Source organism: Lissotriton vulgaris, chromosome 5 (assembly GCF_964263255.1).
Source record: "Lissotriton vulgaris chromosome 5, aLisVul1.2, whole genome shotgun sequence".
Taxonomy (NCBI): domain Eukaryota; kingdom Metazoa; phylum Chordata; class Amphibia; order Caudata; family Salamandridae; genus Lissotriton; species Lissotriton vulgaris.
The window spans coordinates 242,612,113-242,634,040 of NC_141693.1; the positions used below are offsets into that span (position 1 = coordinate 242,612,113).

General features: G+C 44.9%; 1 protein-coding gene across 1 annotated transcript in view; it reads right to left on the bottom strand.

Moving 5' to 3' along the window:
* Positions 1–708: 708 nt before the first annotated feature.
* Positions 709–21,928, bottom strand: part of LOC147710586 (P2Y purinoceptor 2-like) — a 59,013-nt gene continuing 37,793 nt past the window's right edge. Inside the window, exon 2 of the mRNA XM_086920030.1 lies at positions 709–2,832. Coding sequence (XP_086776156.1) covers positions 1,698–2,792 — 1,095 coding nt within the window. The 5' untranslated portion in view covers positions 2,793–2,832 and the 3' untranslated portion in view covers positions 709–1,697. The remainder of the gene's footprint in view (positions 2,833–21,928) is intronic.

The following is a 21,928-nucleotide window of genomic DNA, read 5'->3' on the forward strand; positions in this document are numbered from 1 at the left end:
GTGCTGCCCCATATTTATGTCCCCCCTGTAAATATGGGGCAAAGTCAAAATCAATGGGTGTTGCGGCGGAACGACCCCCGCAACACCCATTGCCCACCCCTTTCATGCTAAGTATAGCGTGAAAGGAGGCCTTTTTTACAAGGCAGCGTTAAGCCATGTTAAGTGGCTTAACACTGCCTTGTAAATAAGGAGAAGCCTGTATCTCCACCACAACCTCAAAAAAGTGATGCTATGGTAGTGATAGGGGCTTGTAAATATGCCCCTTAATTTGGAATTTTCTCTGCCACATAGTATGGAAACTATATAAATATCTTGAAAGTAATGTGTTATTGCCACATTTATTTTACACCATATGAAATACACCATTTACACCCACCCTTGTATTTCCGAGCACTGATCTACCTTCACGTGTGCCCAGATATGTGATGTAACTATTCTGCCATGTAAATTTCTTTAAAGCCATTTTTTTGTGTGTTAAATTATAATAATATCATATATGGTTTATACCACGATTTACAGCATCGAATCTTTTCAATCAAAAGATAGCCACACATAACTATAATAGTAGATGGTTTTGTAATGAACAGTGAAAGTGGCATCAACATGAATGTTGTTCTCTCTAATGCCAACTTGGATAACTGCAAATGTCTTTCTATCAGCTGTGATGAATACAATTGGAGACAGAGACAATCTTATTTTGTTACCTTTTTAATCCAAACAATTGAGACACCAAACAGTGATATTATCTGTTGCCAAGGTGCCTGGTTATAGAGCTGAAAACTTTTTGTAGAATGAATGTCTGAAGTTCATTCAATGTGATACTTAAAACTTAGCAATCACCTATACCATGATCAAAAGCTTTATCTTCACCAAGAGGTATATTATGTGCACTTAAAAGTGTGTATTTAACAGCTTTCAAGACGTGATGCCATGATATGGTCACATAAAAAACAGTGGTTCACTATATAGAAGATAAATTAATAGGCTTGCAAATGGACTTGAGTTTATCATGCACTGTTCTTTTCTGGTTATTGCTGTTGGCCCTTCATTCCTTTGCTGCTTCTGTACTGTCCACTGCTGGAGCAAATTGTCTATTGAACTTGTTGGCCCTTGGCCTGCTCCCAGAGTGGTTATGAGGGCCAGATTCATGAGGAGATTGACCGATGTATTCACATGGATACTCTATAAACGCAAAGGGTCTGATCTAGCTTCTTGTTGTATTACTGCGAATCATGGTTGAACGGGAACAAAAGAGGCCATTTGAGACTTAAGGGTCAATAACGGTCCAGCGGGTCTAGGCAGTGGACCCCTCTCCGCCAGCCCAGCTGCAGAATCGAGCACCAAACAATTGGAAATTCCCTGCTGTGTTGGCAGAGCCTGTTTGTTGGAAGTGACAAGGCTAGAGCACGGTTGGTGAAAAAGGGGAAATGTGCAGCTTACGAAAGAGTCAAAAGGTCTTAGATTCAGGAAAACTCTGAATACTTGTACATTTCCTTCAACAGCTGAAGACTGTTCCTCATTTTTTCTCTTGGAGTTTATTTACTGTCTAGATACTACTGTCAGCACCAAGATATCCCAACATCAGTAACAGTATGTGTATTATAAGTTACATAAACTTGTTTTTATTTTTCAGAAACCACCCACAAAGATGAGGGTTGTTCCCAAGCAAAAGGTAATTTCACTGCTTGCAGCTTTGCTTAGTTCATGGAAGGAAAGTTTGTCACAGCAGATGGTGGTGATGTAAGTTCTAAAGCATTCATCCCTGGTGTAATGGGGCTGAGGTGGCCTTCTCTTGAGGTCAATCCTGAACCTGTATCTTCTGACTGTGTGGGAGCCTCTGGGCCATTGGAGCAGATATTTCCATAACAAGAGAAGAGTTTGAAAGAATCTCTAAAAAGGTAATAAAACTTTTCTGAAGCAAAGCAGTACAAAATGGGATCAAGACTGCAATTCGTCCCTGTTAACATCCAGGTGATGTAATAAGCAACTTCCACCCGCTCTAATAGTCCACAATGTGTTGGAAAAAACAGCTTCACCGTGACCGCAATGGTTCTTGTAATATGCAACGGCACATAACAAATGATAAATATAGCTAAAGACACACTTATGGTGTGGATAGATTTGGATTTCATTAATTTGCTCGTTGTATTCACTGGGTTCACCTTTAGGATAAATCGGCTTAGCAACGCGTAAGAAATGATGGTGATCCCAAAAGGAGCAAGCAACCCAGAAAAGAGGATCACTGTGTTCCACACAAAGTAGAGCCGGGCCATCTCAGTTTGATGAATATTTAAACACTTGGTGGTTCCTTGTATTTCAGAGGTCTTCAGTAGGAAGAAGAATGGAATTCCTTGGAGGACGAGGCAGCCCCATACCATCAGGCAAATCTTTTTTATGAACGAAATCTGTGTCAAAAGTATCCTTTTCGCATTGTAAACCACTGAGAAATATCTATGTAGGCTGATGAGGGTGAGGAAATATATACTTCCATACATATTAGTGCTCAGCAAGAAAACTGTGAGCTGGCAGAGGAATGTCCCATAGGTCCAGTCATCGGTCACAGAATAAATCAGGATGAACGCTGCGGCTGGTGTTACGATGGCATCGGAGATGGCCAGGTTGAACTGGAGGAGCGTTGTTGAGTTCCACCGCTTTATACGAAACCAAAATATCCACAGACTGATGGCATTCAGTACAAAACCAAGTGCAAAAGATACACCCAATATACACGGGATGAAAATGTGCATCTTCTGAGGCTGGCAGCCGGTGTTATTGTTTGAAGCGTTGAGCATCCTGCCGTAAAGCGAATTAGCTCCAGATTCTGGGCGACACCTATTAAAAGGAAGAAATTACTATTTATGAGAACTACTTTTCAAGAAATTAGCTTAAACAATTTTAATATAATAATTAGCTAAATGTCATCTTTTTCCAGAAGTCATTCTGGATTACAAATTCTCATCCATGAATACTAAATAGCTGTGTTTGTGATTTTAGTCATGAATTCTTCATCTGTTCCCCACCTTGAGTTTAGACAGGATACACTAGGAGGTCGTTAATAGATGCCCAAATGATATACCATTGACAGACCACATGAGGATCTTGTATCCTTTGAATATAAATGGCGAAAAAGAACGAAACAAGCCACTGATGCTGAAAAGCAGTAGGCATAGGTCCATTCAGACACATTGTAACCTCCATTACAAGTGTACCGTTATTCCCACGCTGATCAGAAACAGTGTCTCGGGACAATTCAGGAATTACAAGATAATGAGAAACTGCACTCATATCCGACCCCCCTTTCCACCCGCCCACCCCTCGTCAGACCTGGGGAAACCTGTGGATGGGGAAAGAACAGCGAAATAGGGAATTAAAGAAGGAATTGGGTGTAGTAACTGATGCTTTCAGCAATTCCCCATTTCTTTGGGGACCCTTGGAGTAAATGTCAGCAGGATGGGAATGGATCTTGTTGGTTGTGTGTTTTCAATTATTTGGTACTCGTAAGAGAAATGCTGACTCTGACTGGGGCTGCCATATAACAACAGAGGTGAAGGCCTCCTGGAGTAAAACTCAAGATGCATGCAATAAAACGCTGCTATTTTCACACAGGGCATAATAACTTAACAATAATATCAACAGTGTGTGAGAAATGTGGTTTGGAGGTACCAGGCCAATTGAAAGGTGTGATTCCTGAATACTGAATATAGAATATTGTGGGACACTAATATCTTAGACAAAATATCAAGGGAAAAATATCATCAAACGGTAAGTATGTACAGTTTGTTTTTTCTTTTCATATTTATATCGCCAAGGTACCTAGAAGTGGAATTAAGAATAATAAATCTATACTTCCCTATATGAATTTCCCTTCACTATTATGTCCCTGTGCCATGATATTCTTTTGCTCACTAATCCAGAATACAATACAATTCGAAGAAACTGGGCCCAACTGTGTCACCTGGAGTCTTTCGGCTCCTGGTGTCTCCATTCCAATCGAAAAGTACACTTTTTAACACTTGACTCTCAGGCAATGTTGTGTTCCTCTGTCTTATCTGTGGCAGCCGCTTCTCTGCAAGGTACACACAGGACACAGTACTGGCAGAGGTTGCCTGGAGGCTCTCAAGAAAAGGGTAAATGTGAAAGCTCACTTCAAACATGTTATTTTGGTGCTGCAATGCCTACACCAACACAGACTGTACCCCAAATTGAAAAAAATGTATTCGTCATACTAACACTGTAGAATAGCTGGGTTATATCGTTACCCACAGAAAGTACAAATGGAACGTATAGCATAATTTAACACTTGCTCACTTGATGTTAATTTATGTGTAAAAGTACATGTATAGGGGAACCGAATTCATATTGTGACTCCAGAACACAATTTGTGAATTGTTAGGAATAGATGTTCATCTGTGCTTGGCTGACCACCCACAAACAGATAGGCAAACAGAAAAAACAAATCAAAGCCCAGAGCAGTAATTGTGCTTGCTTGGGCAGGATCCAAAGTCAACTTGAGTTTCTCTCTTAAAGGCTACTGAGTTTGCTTACAGTAAAGCTCATCATCCATCCTCAGGATATTTACCATTCTTTAGTCACATGATTTTCATCTCTGTATCATTCCTGATGATCTAGGTAGTGCAAGAATAGCTCTGTCAGATACAGTAAAATCAAAAAGAACGAAGCTCGTTCTGCTTTCCTTTTGAATAGAAGCTGATGGTTTCTTCTCAATTCCTATCTGGCCTTTGGGTAAGATGGGAATGTTCTCACTTGGTCACACACTTATCTTTGCCCTGATCTCATTTCATGTTTGTCGTCGAACCAGTTCTCTCACCCTACTGACTTCCTTGAAGTGAATCACCAATTCTCAAAGATTTCATGTTTTGTAAGCCATCACCATGTGTTCCCTGTTCCACCAGCACCCATAATTATTGGTGTTGGTGTTCCTGTAGAAAAGAGCTGTACGTTTGAGCTCTTCTGTCTCCCAGCCAAACGCCTTCTGGATTGATAACTGATGCACCTGTTCTGCATCTAGCTGTTGACAGGTAGTGAGGCACAGCAGCTGAAGACTGATTCAAGGAGATGTGATAGGAGACAAACTGAGAAACCCACAAAATAAGACTCAATAACTCATTATTCAGTCAGTGCTGTTTTAAAAAAAAAAGGAAAGCACTTTAATGCACAATACTACACATATAGTACACATATTTACCACATGGCAAATGGCAATGCCAAGTGAAGTCTTTTCTAACATATTGTGGAGCTAATCATATACCCTAAAGAAAATGACTGTATGCAACTAATAACCCACATCTAGTTGGGACCCCAAAGTTATGAGGGATCTTGAACTATTAGTACACCAGTAGTCATTGACCTATAATAATATGAACACCCGCTGGATGTGTCTACAGATAAAAATATACTAACTAGTACAGAGTCAGTCCTACTGGCTATGTCAGGGTGTTCACAATGCTGACATCAGGCCTACAGCCTTTAGAAATCAGTTTTATATTTAGTGCAAAAAATCTGCTGCCTTTAACAAAAGTATTACGCATTTTCCATTCATAATTAATAAGCCAAACATATTGGAATGAAGATTGCTTGTCTACATAATAAATCCCAAAATGCATAGTTCAATGTTTTACACTGGATTGCCCACAAACTACTCAGGGCCAGGACGCAGCACAGTTATGGTGCTCTGCTCCCAGAGCATTCAAATAAGCTCAGGGCCCAGCAGGGACTTGAACACGAGTTCAGCTATCCGCTGCTCCAGGGAAGTCCCAGAACCAATTTCAAATACTTTTTGGGTGCCCTGATCCCTCCTATACACATCCAAAAAATATGCACATTTTGGTGCTGCAGAGGTGTGTTGGACACTCTTTCTTCTCTGATCTCTTTTATGCAGCCTCTGTCAGTAGGTTAGTTATTCCTTATCTTTTGTTTGTTTATCCAGTGGATGCTCTAGCTTCCCTTAGAGGACCAGCCACCTCTGCTGCAAAGACCAGGCAGTGGGACCAGTTGCTATATTGACTTTCCCACCAGCTAAGCGTGCCACTCTTGAAGCGGTTTCTCAGATGCTGCTCTTCTTTGCATGGTGAGTGGGACCACCACTGGTGCTCAGGCTGGCTGGGGTGGGGGGCACTCATCATAAATTCTGGTTGTGGGCTGGTGTATCCGAAGACAAGCTGACTCCCAGGAGGTAAATTGCGGGTTCGGCTTGGAATCAGCTTGGAATCTTGTTGAGACTGAGGTTGTTCCCTGCTTGGAGGCACATGCTGTAGCAAAATACATGACGTGCATCTTTTTGAGAATTTTTGGACCTTGTTGAGACAATTGTATTGAGGGTTGTTGCATTTTGCTCCTGGTGGCGTACTTCCACAACTAGGGGCAATTTCCTGGTGCCTCCTGACTCACAGAACATTCAAGGATTCTTTCCTCTTCCACTGCCTCTTGCTCTGCTTTTTAATCCTCCTCATCATAAGCTCAGAGAGTCTGCGCCCAGCCTCTAACCCCAGCTACTCTTATTTTAAAAGGAGGGAGCTGGAGTTTACAGCTCATACACTTTTAACCGTGATACTTATAGTGGGTGAGTCTTTATAAGGAGCTCCATTTTAGGAGGTACTGCAGAGATCCAACATCCTGGGGGTCAAATGCAAAAACCTGGTGATTTCACAGTTTTTATCCTAAATTCTTATACAGTGACTGTCTGTTAGCTCTACAATTAAGCAATAGCTTTCCATGACTATATTCAAATTCACAAAGATTAATTGTAAAATGCAGTTGAGTCTTAATTGATCACTTGCCTTAACACTGAACCATACAAAAATGCGACTGTATTCAGCCATTTTAAAATAATAAATAAAAATGAATTGCCCTGCTTTCTTTGCTTCACTGAATGGCATTCACATACGGGGATGTGGCTCTATTAGAAACATCCTAGACGCGAGTACCTGCAAATTATCTGATATCAATAGATTGTCTTGTATATGCAAGCTAGGCCCCAATGAAGGCACCAACGCCTACACTAGGTTTTAAAGGGTGCTGAAATATGTAGGTTGCTATGTAGACGAGTGAATGCAAACGTTGTCTTTTTTTTAAGTTTAGAGAGCTTTATTGAGTAGAAATATACAACGTAAAACAACATTACAGAGGTAAATGATACAAAAGAAAAATAGGGCTTCTAATAAATAAAAACCTTTGCACTACACACCCCCGAAAGGGGGAAGGAACTATACCGATAAAAAGAGCTTTTTTGGGTATTTTGTCATAGGGGGAAGGAGTAAAAGGAAAAGAGAAAAAGGGGAAGGAGGAAAGGAAGGGAGGGGAAAAAGGGCAACCTAGAGTACAAAAACAATACATATAGTTACCAAGTTACAATAAGAAATAGAGGATAACAATAAAACTAATCAAGGAGCTTGTCTGGAAAGATAATCAGGTAAAGGTAACCATAACAAGTCTCTTTTGATTAATAAGGCTACAGTTGTAGCATAAGCACGATCAAGTCTGTGCAAATGTTCTCTTTTTATCTGGTAAATAGGGGGTCTGGATTTAAGTATTATGCCCACGCTAGCACAATTCTAACTGCCCTGATCAACAGTAACGTTTTTCTAATCACTTCCCCCACCCACATCGCAGGTCACACTCTCGACCCCATCTTCACCTCCAGCAACCATGTCTCCTTCAGCCACACTACGGATCTCCTCTGGACTGACCACAGCTGCGTTCACTTCACCTACAACAAGCCGAAACCCATCATCCACCTCCAACCAACTCTACAAAGAAACTGGAACAAAATCACCACAGAACAGATCTCCACATCGCTCCTTCAAACCTCCCCAGCCCTCTCTTCTAACGCCAACGAAGCCGCCTCCAACCTCTCCCTTTGGTTATCCAACACCGCCGACACCTTAGCACCACTGAAAAAACGTCAACACAAACTTGGCATCAAGAAGGCCGCATGGTTCAACGACGACCTCAAGAAGTCCAAGAAACTATGCCGCTCCCTTGAAAAGGCCTGGAAAAAAGACCCATCCACCAGCAACAAGGACGCCTTCAAAAGCGCCATCCGTACTCACCACCAACTGATCCGAAAAGCCAAGAAAACAGCATTCAAAGATCGACTTGACAATAACGCCCACAACAGCAAGGAACTTTTCAACATCGTCAAGGAATTTTCCAACCCCTCGGCCAACTCCAACGACATCACCCCCTCTCAAACCCTCTGCGATTCCCTAGCCTCTTTTTTCCACAACAAGATTGCTGAAATCCACAACAGCTTTGACAACCAACCCGGAAGCCAACCCACCCTACCATCAGCTGACCATCTTCCCCCCGTCAACACCCTTAACGCCTGGATGCCAATCTCCACTGAGGACACCATCCGCCTGATGAACTCCATCCACTCTGGATCCCCCACAGACCCATGCCCTCACCACATCTTCAACAAAGCAGACTCCGTCATAGCTCCGCACCTCCGAGACGTCATCAACTGCTCCTTCAACTCCGCTACCTTCCCAGAAGACTGGAAACACGCTGAACTCACCGCCCTTCTGAAAAAACCAACAGCAGACCCCACCGAACTCAAAAACTACTGCCCCATTTCGCTTCTTCCATTCCCGGCCAAAGTCATCGAGAAAGCCGTCAACAACCAACTCGCCGCCTTCCTCGAAGCCAACAATTCCCTCGACCCCTCACAATCTGGCTTCCGAGCCAAACACAGCACTGAGAGCGCCCTCATCGCAGCAACAGACGACATTCGAACTCTGCTGGACAATGGAGACACAGTCGCCCTCATCCTCCTCGACCTCTCTGCAGCCTTCGACACAGTCTGCCACAGCACCCTTTTACAACGCCTCAGAAACATCGGAATCCAAGGAAAGGCACTGGATTGGATCACTTCGTTCCTCACCGGAAGAACCCAGAGAGTCCGCCTCCCACCTTTCAAGTCCGAGGCCACCGAAGTCATCTGCGGCGTACCACAAGGATCCTCACTCAGTCCCACCCTCTTCAACGTATACATGAGCCCCCTCGCGGCCATCGCCCGCCAACACAACCTCAACATCATCTCTTACGCGGATGACACTCAACTGATCCTATCTCTCACCAAGGACCCCAGCACCGCCAAAACCAACCTACACGAAGGAATGAAAGAAGTCGCCGAATGGATGAAACAAAGCCGTCTGAAACTGAACTCAGACAAAACAGAAGTCCTCATCTTAGGTAAATCCCCCTCTGCATGGGACGACTCCTGGTGGCCGGAAGCCCTCGGAAATGCACCCATCCCGACAGACCACGCACGGAACCTTGGCGTCATCCTGGATTCTTCACTCTCAATGAACAAACAAGTCAGCGCCGTATCCTCTTCCTGCTTTAACATTCTTCGCATGCTCAGAAAAACATTTCGCTGGATCCCCTCCGAAACAAGGAAAACAGTCACCCACGCTCTAGTCACGAGCCGACTGGACTACGGAAACACCCTCTACGCAGGTACCACCGCTAAACTCCAGAAGAAACTACAACGAATCCAAAACGCCTCAGCCAGGCTCATATTAGACATCCCACGCAACGAACACATCTCTGGTCACCTTAAAGACCTCCACTGGCTACCCGTCAATAAGAGGATTACTTTCCGACTGCTTACCCACGCACACAAATCACTCTACGACATCGGACCAGATTGCCTCAACTCTCGACTGTCCTTTTACACCCCCTCCCGACAACTTCGCTCTTCCAGCCAAGCCTTCGCCACTGTACCTCGCATCAACAAGACCACCATGGGAGGCAGATCCTTCTCATACCTGGCTGCCAAAACATGGAACTCACTCCCCGCTTACCTTCGCCTCACCCAGAATCACCTAGCGTTCAGAAAGCAGCTTAAAACGTGGATATTTGACAAATAATCCTCCTCCCCTCCTAAGCGCCTTGAAACCCTCTGGGTACGTAGTGCGCTATATAAATGCTATGACTTGACTTGACTTGACTAATCTTGGAACAATTGAAGCTTTGGTGAAATAAACAGGGTACGTCCAATTGCTAAGGGGCAACATCAGCAATTGTGAGGTTTCGAAAAGCAACCTATAGATGCGATGTAAAAATTTCCTTTGGTCTCTACTAGCAGTCCATTGCTTCAAAAACATTTATTATTCCAAAATTTCCCTCCCGGCTTTAGAATTGACCCAAAAATGGTAATGGTTGTATAAGGTTAAACTGGCTATTTTTCTCTCCTCATAGTGAGGATAATCGAAATGCAGTTATAATGATTGTCATCTTAAACATTAAAATGAGGTACAAAAGGTGCAACTTGTACGCCAAGTACTTATTTACCTGGAACATTGAATCGAATCAATCTTTATTCTGTCGAATCCATAAAAGAAACACATATAAAAGGTAATGAAAGCAGAAATTACATCCTTTTAAAATATCACAACAAACACAGTCAATATATACAGCATGCCAGCCGCATAAACATATACATTGTGAAGTTTAAAACAGCAATACGTATCTCTAATGAACCAAGGCGCTGCCAAAAGGCAAGCACCTCCTTGTACTGTCTCAGATTGATGTTAAGCAAAAGAGGGACCAAGAAAAAGAACCAGGTTGCTGAGTACAAAGTGTAAAAAAGGATAAGGCGACTTGTGTTTTGCTTGGCGGCGTTATCTCAGTGGCAAGGAAGTCAATTTTGCAGCCAATGACCTTGCAAAGGAAAAGCCAACTTAAAGTGCAATGTGCCTAGTCTTAAAGAGTAAGATAACAAGCATTTAAAAAGCAATAGGTCTCGCAATTGCTAGATTTTGAGCTATTGGCATTGTAAATGACAATGCCTTTTATAATATTAAAAGACATTGTCATGTACAATACCAATAGGTCAAACTTCAGCAAAAGCAAGACCTATTTTATTGCAGAGTGCGGTGTCCGTGAAGCGGGCGCCGTGCTCACCATTTAAGTTAAAAAGAAAAAAAAAGAAACGGAGCGCACTGTCCTTGAAGAAAGCCCTGCGCTCAACATTAAAGTAAAAAAAAATTAAACTGAGCGCCGTGTCCCTAAAGCGTGTGCCACGGTCAACATGCAAGTTTATTAAAAAAAAATAAAAGCTGAAAGAAAACGCAGTGTCCCTGAAGCGGACGTCGCGTTCTTCTTAAAGGTAATTTTTTTTTAAAAAAGCGTTGCTATTGTACTGTGAGTGCTGCGGGGGTAGGGGCAGCCACTTTTAAAATTAGAGTGGCATGGTACTCCGTGTTGTGAATCTAAAAATAACTATAGGAAATCACAGAGCAGTATTTTAAAGTATGGAGCACTTGGTTATACTAAAAGCAGGTATAGGCCAAAGGTGGATATAATGGTCCAAATTGGCTCTAAATACAGGTGAAGGTCAACATGTTTCTTGATTTTTATGTGTCAAATGATCACAGCAATTCGTCAGGACCGTGAAAGCTGCAAACTAAATTACTCAATGGTAGGTCAGTCAGCAGTACATATATTTTTTAAAGCCGTACATTATCCCAGCTCATTAACGGTAAATAGTCTACCTTCAGACAATCGATATAAGAACTGACCTAGAGGGGACAAAAAGGGGAAAAAATAGATAACACTAAGCGACAACTCTTAGTTAGTGAATTTTCCCGCTCCCCGTGTTTCTTGCCGCCCAGCTGTCCAGCCCACCCGCACACTGCTTAATGTTGGCTACTACGTGGTGCAGGTGCAATCCACTGATTGACTGGACTGCTCCCTTCCTTGCACAGCTCTGTTTGGTAGCTGCTGCCCCTGAGCTCCTTGCTGCTGACCATCTGACCCTCTGGTCAGTGGTTCGAGGCCCTCCTCTACCTGCAGGCTCCTGCCTGCCCCTCACCCCTGGTGGTCTAGTGATAGACTTTCTCTGCTCTGTTGCTGGGCTTCCCTTTGTCTCCTCTTTCTGCCTTTCTCTGATTCTTTTCTGGTTTTCACCTCTACCTTTTTTTGCACTTTTTAATTTTTTTTCTATTTTACCCCTTTTTTGCCACTTTTGCCCCTGTGATACCACACAGCCCTGTCCCTCTCCAGTGCCACCTTCCCGCTCCCTGAGTTTCCGGCCTCCTATTTGTCCAGCCTCCCTGCACAATACTTGCCGCTGGCCTGCCAATGGAAAACCCGTCTGTGAACGTCCGTTGCAGGACTCTGCGCAGTGACACAGACCCTGGTCCTCAGACCATCCTACGCTACGATGCCAGCACCCTCCACTCCCTCAACACTGGAAGCCATTCCGCCTGCAGCCGGACATTGCCAATGGATACCCAAGGCCACTTTTCCTGCTGGAACTGCAACTGCACCTTCGCTTGCTGCCGCACAACAGCCCAGCCCACCGCACGACTGACAAACTCTGGACCGGCTGCCTCAACTGCATTTGCTAAACACTCGCTCCCTCTATAAACACGCTATAAAGATCTGAGACCTGCTCGACTCCATCAACCTCAACATCGCCTTTGTCACGGAAATCTGGATAAACTCCACCTCCGCCACGGACATCACCACCACCATCCCAGACGGCTACAAGATCATCCACAAGGACCACGTCAACCAACCGGGGGAGGCATCGCCATCATCAGTCAGTCAATAAATCTTTATTCGGCTCAGGCAGCCATGATAGAATACAAATAAAAAAACATTCAATACATTAAAAAACATCACATAACAGATCCATCGCCATCATACACAAAAGCCCCCTCCTCCGTACCCATGTGGATGACCTCTCGTCCAACATGGAGCACTTCCAGATCCAGACCAAACCGAGCAACACCCTTCGCGGCACCCTCATTGACAGACCCCCCTGGATCCTGCCCAGATCCTGCCCACCCTTTAGCGATTCCATCATCGACTTGATCGTACCCCCCCCCCCCTCCCCATCCTCCTCGGTGACCTCAACTTTCACCTGGACAACTCCAACAACAAAAACACCTCGCCCCTGCTAGAGAACCTCACCACTGCGGACTCAAACAACTGGTCACCTGCCTAACCCACTCAGCAGGGAACATGCTCGACCCCATCTTGTCCGCAAGCGACAACATCACTGTCAGCCACACCACTGTGCCCCAGTGGACTTACCACCGCTGCACCACTTCGCCTTCACCAAACCCACCGTACAGTACCACGCCCACTGCTACTCTCGCTGAAGCTGGAACAAGGTCATCAAAGAACAGCGCACCACCTCCCTCAGCAAAACCCCTCCACTGACATCCACAGACGTCAGCACAGCAGGATGCAATCTTCGACTGTGCCGACACCCTGTTCCCCTGAAGAAAGTCCCAAGCAAGCAAACACTCCAAAAAATCCAGCTGGTTCTCACCTGCCCTTTGTGAGTTAAGACGCACCTGTAGACAATTCCAGAACAAAGAAAGGATTAATGCCAATGCACTCAACAGCAAGGACCTCTACACTGTAGTCAAAGGATTCACCAGACCCAGCACAGTGACAGCAGACATCCCCCCTCCCAAGACCTGTGCAACAACCGGCACCTAATTCCATTACAAGATCAAGGAGATATATGACAGCTTTGGCAGCCCGATACCCTAGACCCTCCCACCCCACCTGCAACCACCACACCCTACAACGCCAGACCCCAATAGACCCTACGCAGGACCCCCCTCACCTCAAATGACACTCTCAAGATCATGAAGAGCATCCATTCAGGAGCACCAGTTGAACCCTGCCAGTACCATATCTTCAACAGAGCAGGCACCACCATCGCCCCTGAACTGTGCTGCGCCTTTACTGCTCCATCAACTCTGCCCCGTCCTGGAAGACTAGAAACATGAAGAAATCAACCCCCTGCTGAAGAAGCCCGCTGCTGACCTGATGGACCTCAAGAACTTCAGACCCATCCAAATCTTCTTCCCTTCCCAGCCAAGATCATCAAGAAGGTCCTCAACGCACAACTCTCCATGTTCATGGCAGTGAACCACATCTTGAACCTCTTCCAACTGAGCTTCCGAAGCAACCACAGTGCTGAGACTGCCCTCCTCACCACCACAGACGACAAAAGTGCCCTCCTTGACTGAGGCAAAACTGCAGCCCTCATCCTTCTGGACCTCTCAGCCGCCTTCGATACCGTCTCTCACCGTACCCTATGCACAAGGCTCCCCAATGCTGGCATCAACAACAAAGCTCTGGAATGGATCAGCTCCTTCCACCCACTAAACACAGAGAATCAGACTACCTCTGTTCCTCTTGGAACCCACAGAGATCAGCTGCGGAGTGCCTCAAGGCTCCTCTCTGAGCCCCACGCTTTTCATAATTTACATGGCCCCACTCGCAGCCATTGCCAGAAACTTTGTCTCCTATGGTGGCAACACCCGGCTGATTCTCTCCCTCACCAACGAACCCAAAGTCACCAAGAATAACTTTCACGACAGGATGAAGGCTGTCGCTGCTGGATGAGGAACAGCTGCCTCATGCTCAACTCAAAGAAGACAGAGGTCCTCATCATGGACTCCACCCCCTCCACCTGGGACAACTCCTGGTGGCCCGCAGCACTTGGAACTTCCCCCACACTGACAGACCACGCTCGGAACTTCTGCATTATCGTGGACTCCACGCTCACCAGGAACCACCAGATCAACGCCGTCTCATCATCCTGCTTCCACATGCTATGCCTGCTCCAAATGATCTTCAAATGGATCCCCCCCAGGTCCAGAAAAATGGTCACCTATGCATTTGTCAGCAGCAGAATCGACAACAGCAATGCACACTACTCTGGCAGAACTCAAACCATTCTCAAGAAACTGCAGAACACCTAGAACACCTCCGCCAGACCCATCCTCAACATCCCCCACCGCAGCCACATCTCTAGCCACCTAAGAGAACTCCACTGACTCCCAGTCTACAAATGAATCATCTTCAAGCTCCTCACACACACCCCTACAAAGCCCTACATGACACAGGACCTGCATATCTCATTCACCGGCCCACATTCCACATGCCCACCAGTGACCTCTGCTCCACCGAACCGGCCCTGGTTACCAGTCCATGTAGCTGCAAGACGACAGCCGGAGAAAGATCCTTCTCATACGTCGCATCAAAGACCTGGAATGCCCTGCCCCCTCCACCTCAGGCAACTCTTTGACTGAACCACAGACTTAACCACAACGCCCTCGAAGGACCAGCAACTCCCCCCAAGCTCCTTGAGACACTAACAGGTGAGTAGTTGCGCTATACAAGCCATTGAATATTTGATAAGGCAGAGCAGCACTAACCAAGGATTTATAGATTGAGCTCATTCTAATAAAAAAACATTAATGATGCCATAAGATGTTTATATGCTGTAATAAGTATTATAGTAGTACTAACATATTATTCAAAAATACTGTAATCCTACAGTGGTACTATTATCCAAAATTGGGTTATTCATTTGGGTGTTGGTAACCTTTCAAACGCAATAAATAATTAGGGGCCAGATGTATGAAAAGGGTTGCACGTATGAAACCTATTTTGCGAATCTGTAATCTGTTATGACTCGCAAAATAGATTTTGCTAGACGCTATTAGAAAGGGCCATGCGAAGGGTTCTTCCTAATAGCAAGTCGCAGGGGGATTTGAGATCGCAAAACAATCACATTTACCACCAATTTTAAATTGGTGGTTAGCAGGTCGCAACTGGGAAGGGGTCCACAGGGGACCACCCTTACTCTGTGTAATTGGCAGCGCAAAATGTTTTTTAAGAGCAGGAAGTGGTCCCACAGACCTGCTCTTAAAAAATGAAACTGAAACTCATTTTTATTTTTAAATACATCCCATTTTCTTTAACTCCTTCAGTGCTGATGACAAGGTCAGCTCGTCATGGCCGTTACCTGCGCTGCGCGCATGACGAGTTGACCTTGTCATCTAACGCGGGATTTTCAAAATCTCAGCGCGCAGCGGGAAAACCGCTAGCGCGCATGCGGTTAAGGAAAGCGGGCTGCATAAAAAAAACTGCTTTATTAAAAAACCAGTAACAGACATGGTGGTCTGATGACCCAAGCAGGCTACCATCCCTGTGAGTGCCGGCCATTCCCAATAGGTCGCAAATTGCAACCTGTCTCATGAATATTAATGAGGCAGGTTTTTTGCGACCCATTGGGGAATCGCAAACAGTGTCTCAGACACTGTTGTACATCAGCGTTTGCGACTCACAATTTGTGAGTCGCAAACACTGAGATTCGTTTATCTGGCCGTAGGTTACAACAGGGTTCTAAAAAATCTTTTCTCTGCCCCTAGTAGCAGTGTTGTAAGCAGTAGGCTATTCCTCAGAGAATTGTGAGTTTTGTTCAAGCAGTTCCATCAAATGAAAAGTTAAGTCCATGTCCATGTACCATGTGATACCCCACTGGCTTTCGATGTTCACGTATGCCCCAAAGGCTTTCCAATGCCATTATGTACCAAAGGCATCTCCCTTCGGCAGTCAAGGCCATGATTTGACAGAGAATCTACTTTAGTTATTCATTTCCATGATATATCTCAGGTGCACAGTAAAGGACATCAATGCAATTATATGATTGAAAGGATCTTCATGGGTCAATCTTTGCCTCTGTGTCTAAAGAAATCCTTTGGATCAACCAGCTAATATTATGAGTAGCCCTACATTTTACACAATAGTTCTCCTCTGGCACTTTCCCTTGGCTAGAGAATGTATGCCATGCTTTAGGAGGTGCCCACGTCGTCAAGTGAATGGCTGAATGTACTGTAGGATTCCTCCCTGTGGGCTAGTCAATGCCATGATGAACAACTGTATTTTTACTGTTGTTCATTCAGTGCCACAAGGTACCCATACACTTAAGCTAGTGAATGAGGTGTTTTAGATTTCAAGCTGCATGCCTTTCAATGTCATAATGTGTTACAGGGCCACCGGTAGGAGAGTCAGTACAACTATGTGCACAAGCTATCCTTCCTAGGCCTGTTAGGTCCCTGGTAAAGTACAATAATCTCTGCTGTTCTGTGGGACTTGCTTCTTTGCACAGGTCCAACTCCACTGTGGCCAAACCACTTATTCTGTGTATTGGCAATACACGTTGCATTCATATATTCACACCTCTTCTTCCTTTCACATTGTTGATATTCCCTTGTCTTCTCATAATGTCGATTCAGTCTCCTCTATTTATTAGCCTTTCCATATCAAACTCTGATGATATTATTTCCAAACTTTCTACAAATATGCCTACATTCTTAAACACACCTTGTACTTCCTTCAATCTTATCAGTGCTTTCAACCGCTCTATTGGGTAGCTAGGGAGCTACGGGTAGATCGCTCGTACACTGGAAGTACCACCCTTAAGTGTAGTCCATCACTATGTGTTATTCACGGAGTCTATCCACGTTGAAGAAGGTCGCCCTGCGCATCTCCAGACCCTGACAGTGCTTTCCAGCTAAACCAATAATATGACAACATGCTTACACACACAAAAATACTGTGGCAGTATGTGAGATTTGTAACATGACCCCCCTGTCTCCCCTTCCAATTCAGCAAAGTCTCATGAAAATGTCTCACTTTTCAAGCCCCACTCTACCACTCAAACAGTGTGTGTGAAAAAAAACATGATATTCTTGGAGTTTTGTTTTATCCAAAATAAAAAGGGAATATTTGATTTAAAAAGTGTGTATTTTTTGGAGAATGTGATATAATAATGTTTAAACACAAAATAATTGAAAACCCAAAACATATTTAAAACTGCTCTTTGAATGATAGTTCTCAGTGTGTTTGGGAAATTTACAGCTATTAGTATTTCCTTGCTGTTGTGGTTGTTTTTTCATTAGTCATATGGATACATTTTATATTGATGAAGCTTTTCCAGCATTTGTGTTGGTGTCTGCTTCTTCAGTCTGGAATCTTTCATAGATTAGATCCTACCCGTCATCAAGGTGGGAGTCCCACGGTAATAATAACAAGCAGTGCCATAGAGAAATATTGAGATCCATAGAGAACTTAAGTTGCATTGATAATTAATTCACAGTGTTTTATGAGAACCAAAATTCAACCAATCAGAGCACCGCCCCTGTGGCCCTCTTCCTATGCAGATTTCTAACCGCAGGTCGTGTTTGAGGGAGTCTTCCTGAGTTCTGCTCAGTCTACAGTGCGCCAGTCAACTTTTGGCCTTTTTTCTCTCGGAGACTTGAGTGATTTGAGCCTACAAAAAACTTAGAGGTAATACTTGACTTGTTGTTTCCTGACTATCATCATGTCATCTCAAAAAGGCTTTTCAGACCATATGAATACTGTTGGAACCCAAGATCATTTTCTGAGGGCCCCCATAAAGAATGTCTTCATTGCTTATATCCTCATCATAAGCCAAAAGAATGTAAGCATTGCAGAACCATTTCTACTAAAACTCCACAAGACAGTGGAGCCAGGCTACTTCTATGGCTTGAAAAGAAAAAGACACATAGTCATCCTAATTCTGAAGATGAGATGAGGGGCAGAGACAATCTTCACCAGTGAGTAAGCATAAAAAGGAGGGCTTAGCCTCATATGAAGGGGCATCAAAGGAAATAAAGTCTGATGGCAAAGAATCTGAGTTGGAAAAGTCAGTGAGTAAGGAAGCTTCGTGATCAACTTCCTTTCATAAAATGCCTTCCAAATCTACTTCAGTGCATGTAACTCTTTTTAAGGAATCATCATCTGGAAAAATTTGATTTTCGACAGATCTGGCGTCAACAACCGATTGTCTACAGGTTACGTGTCAAGGAGGAAATCGTCTACGATATTGTCTACCACCACAGCAGTGACGGCTACAGTTTTGATGACACTGATGATGAGAATGACGAAAACATCTTCATCAGTGTTTGGAAAGCTGACTATGACGCCTTCGTAGATGAAGCCATCGACTGCGATTGTGTTGACAGGCACTTTGCTGTTGATGACAACGATAGCAACATCACAGTCACTGGCAGTTCCCCAAAAATTTTTCTCGTCTTCGCCACCATCGGCGAGCCCGTCAAAGGCACATAAATAGACAGTTTTAATTACTGCAAAAGGGTATCTAGTGACTCTATGCCTGGATCAGACATGTCCAAGTAAGGTGTCAGCACTGCCTCCCGTACCTCTCCTGGAAGTGGAAGACTCTGGTGATGGAGTACCATTGGGTCAGCTTATAGTCCAATGCAACGCCACTACAAATGTCAGGATACTGTCCCTATATGCAGATGATTTCTTACTTTACATCACAGTCCCCGATAATACCTTGGACAGAATAATGAAAATCCTCACTATCTTTGGCCGCTAATCGGGATTTACTATCAACTGGCAGAAATCCCAAATAAACAATTTACCGGACTGCCTGCCGAAACTACCTTGCCACTGTGCAGCGAAAATAGTCACTGAGGGATTCCACTATCTTGGACTCTGTGACAACTGACCAAGACTCATTCTTTCGCAAAAACTGGTGCTTCCCCTGGAGATGCTAAAGAGTGATGTTCAACACTGGAGGTCTCTCCCACTGTTGCTCTTGGGCAGAGCGACAAGGTTTAAAATGACATCCTTGCCCCATTTGCTTTATGTCATACAAATTCCCCATACCCAATCCATTCTTCGTAATATGAGAAAATAGAGAGTGTGGTCAGTGATTTGCTCTAGGATGGAGGCCCAGCGTGTTTCACGAAACACAAATTAACGAGGGGTGGTATGATGGGGGATTGGCACTACCAGACATCCAGAAGTATTAATGGGCAGCGCACCTGACTACCATTGATGGGTGGTTTTTTTGCTCTGCAGAAGAACCAGCCTTCTGGATAGATAGGCTGGTAATAAAATCCGCAGAACACCTTAGGGCTCTCTATGGTTTGCCTCGATGTCTCAAACATCATTGCCCCACTGCGACAGTGGTGAACCTTTGGCACACAGCCACTCGGGCCCTGTGTTGGAAGGGGAAGATCACAAAGGCTACCCCCCAACGGGACACCGCAGCACTGGGTACACTGGGGCGATTGCCAGGCTTTGATAAATGGGATATGATTGGACTCCTCTGGGTGGGCGACTTGTGGAATCAGGGTGATGTTGTACCCCTTGCCAACCTACAATGTGATAACCAACTAGCACCACCCAAAACATGCAGCTAAATACAGGTCAACAATGCATCAGACGCACTGACACTACCGAGGGAGCATTGGGTTGCAGACTTGGGTGACTTAGATGATGATGATTGGGTGGAGGCCCTGGCATCCCCTAGGGAAGTGGTCATATGATCATGGTTTGAATTAGCTTAATGGAAGAACCTCCACCGAACCTACTACGCACAGACCACGCTAGTTAAAATGGGCAGGGCACTGCTGCTGAGTGCTGGAAAGGATGTTGCCATACCAGTATCTTCTTTCATATGATTTCGAACTGCCCAATGTTACAGGGCTTCTGGGTTGGGTTGACTGCCTGTCTTAGCGAGGTGTGTGGGCCCCCACTCAAAGCCTTGGCAATATGGTGTCTCTTGAATGTCTGCCAGGAAACAGACTTGCTTCGTATGGAGTGGATATGCATTACTCTGGGGCTGGCAGTGCCGAAGAGATTTGTGGACAGGATGTGGGGTGTGGATCTGCTGCAGCAGTTGGGGAAGTGGAAACGTGACATGGCTGGTGCATGCAAGCTGAGTGTCATGATTCAGGCCCATGTTAGGAGAACTGCATCTCCCAGAGTGCCTGGTGTTTAGTCTGTTGTTTGTGTTGTTGGTCGTTTTCCCTGATTCCTATATCTTTCTTTCACTCCTTGCTTCCGGTGCTTGTCACCTGGGAGCCGATCTGCTCTGAACTCGAGTGCCTGGTTAAGCCTTATCGGGCTCATGGAGAATTTCTGGTGAAGAGATTATTGCTCGGAGTTAGCGGAGACCGAGCATTGCCGTGTGCTAGACTTTTCCGCTTCACGGCTTGTTTACGCCCCTTTGACCTCTGAGAGCCGCGCTGAGAGCCGGGGAGCCGCGCTGCTCGCGCTGAAAGAAGGAGACCGCTGTTTACGGAAAGAAGTCGCCAGCTGCCTTTAATGAAAGTGAACATTGTGTGGCAATTACGGACTGTGTTTAGAGACGCTGATTTTCCTCGTGTCTTCTCCGTTCATTCAGAGAGAGCTGGGCGCCTTGATTAGTATTCCATACGGAGGTACTGTGACTGTGTTTTTCTCCAGCCCGCCCCTTTGTTTTTGGCTGGATATTCTGGTGCCATGTGATTTAGTGAAGCGACCCCCAGCCTACTGCCCGTATGGATTTGAGAAAGGCTGAACTATTATATTTTTGATTTGCTACGGAGAAGGGGAACACAGTTCTAACTACTGAAGAGATATCGAGAGAGCACATTAGTTTCTTAGATGTGCATTTGGAACTAAGATTATTGCTTTCTCTCTGGAGCTGTGCTCTTTCAAACTTGGATTACTTTCCTTTCTTTTTCATTGGACATTGTCTTCTTGGATGTGTGTGGCAGCATAGATAAGTGAGTAATACCTCTTCTCTATACCTCTTTGCCTTTTGGGCTCTATGAAAGGGAGGGGGTTAATATTGACAAGTGTCTTTTTGTGTATTCATGCAGATTCAGCAAGCAGATGTGAAAAAGGGACTTCTAATCTGTCTTCGCCTGCTGTAGATGATTTCTGGCTGCCAGCCTATTATATTTTATTTCTCCATTTTTCCCCTTCCCTGGAGGAGGTCAACCTAGAAGTGTGTTAAATGTATGACGCGCCTGGGGGGGCCGCTTCTAGGGAGAAAGGAATTAAGCTACGACATCGCTCCTGCTGCTTCTGACTTTTAAGGTTAGTCATCCTGCCTTGTTTGTGACAGAGTGACAAGCCCACGTCTTTTTGCGGCCTGAGCGATGGACACCAACACTGTATTACAGACCTTGTTGGAATCCTTAACTGCTTTACGGGTTGAGGTAGACGCAGTGAGAGTGGAGAATCACGACATGAGGAGTGAGATGGGTGCACTAAGACGTGATGTTGAGGGATTGGCCCAAGTCAGACCTACAGG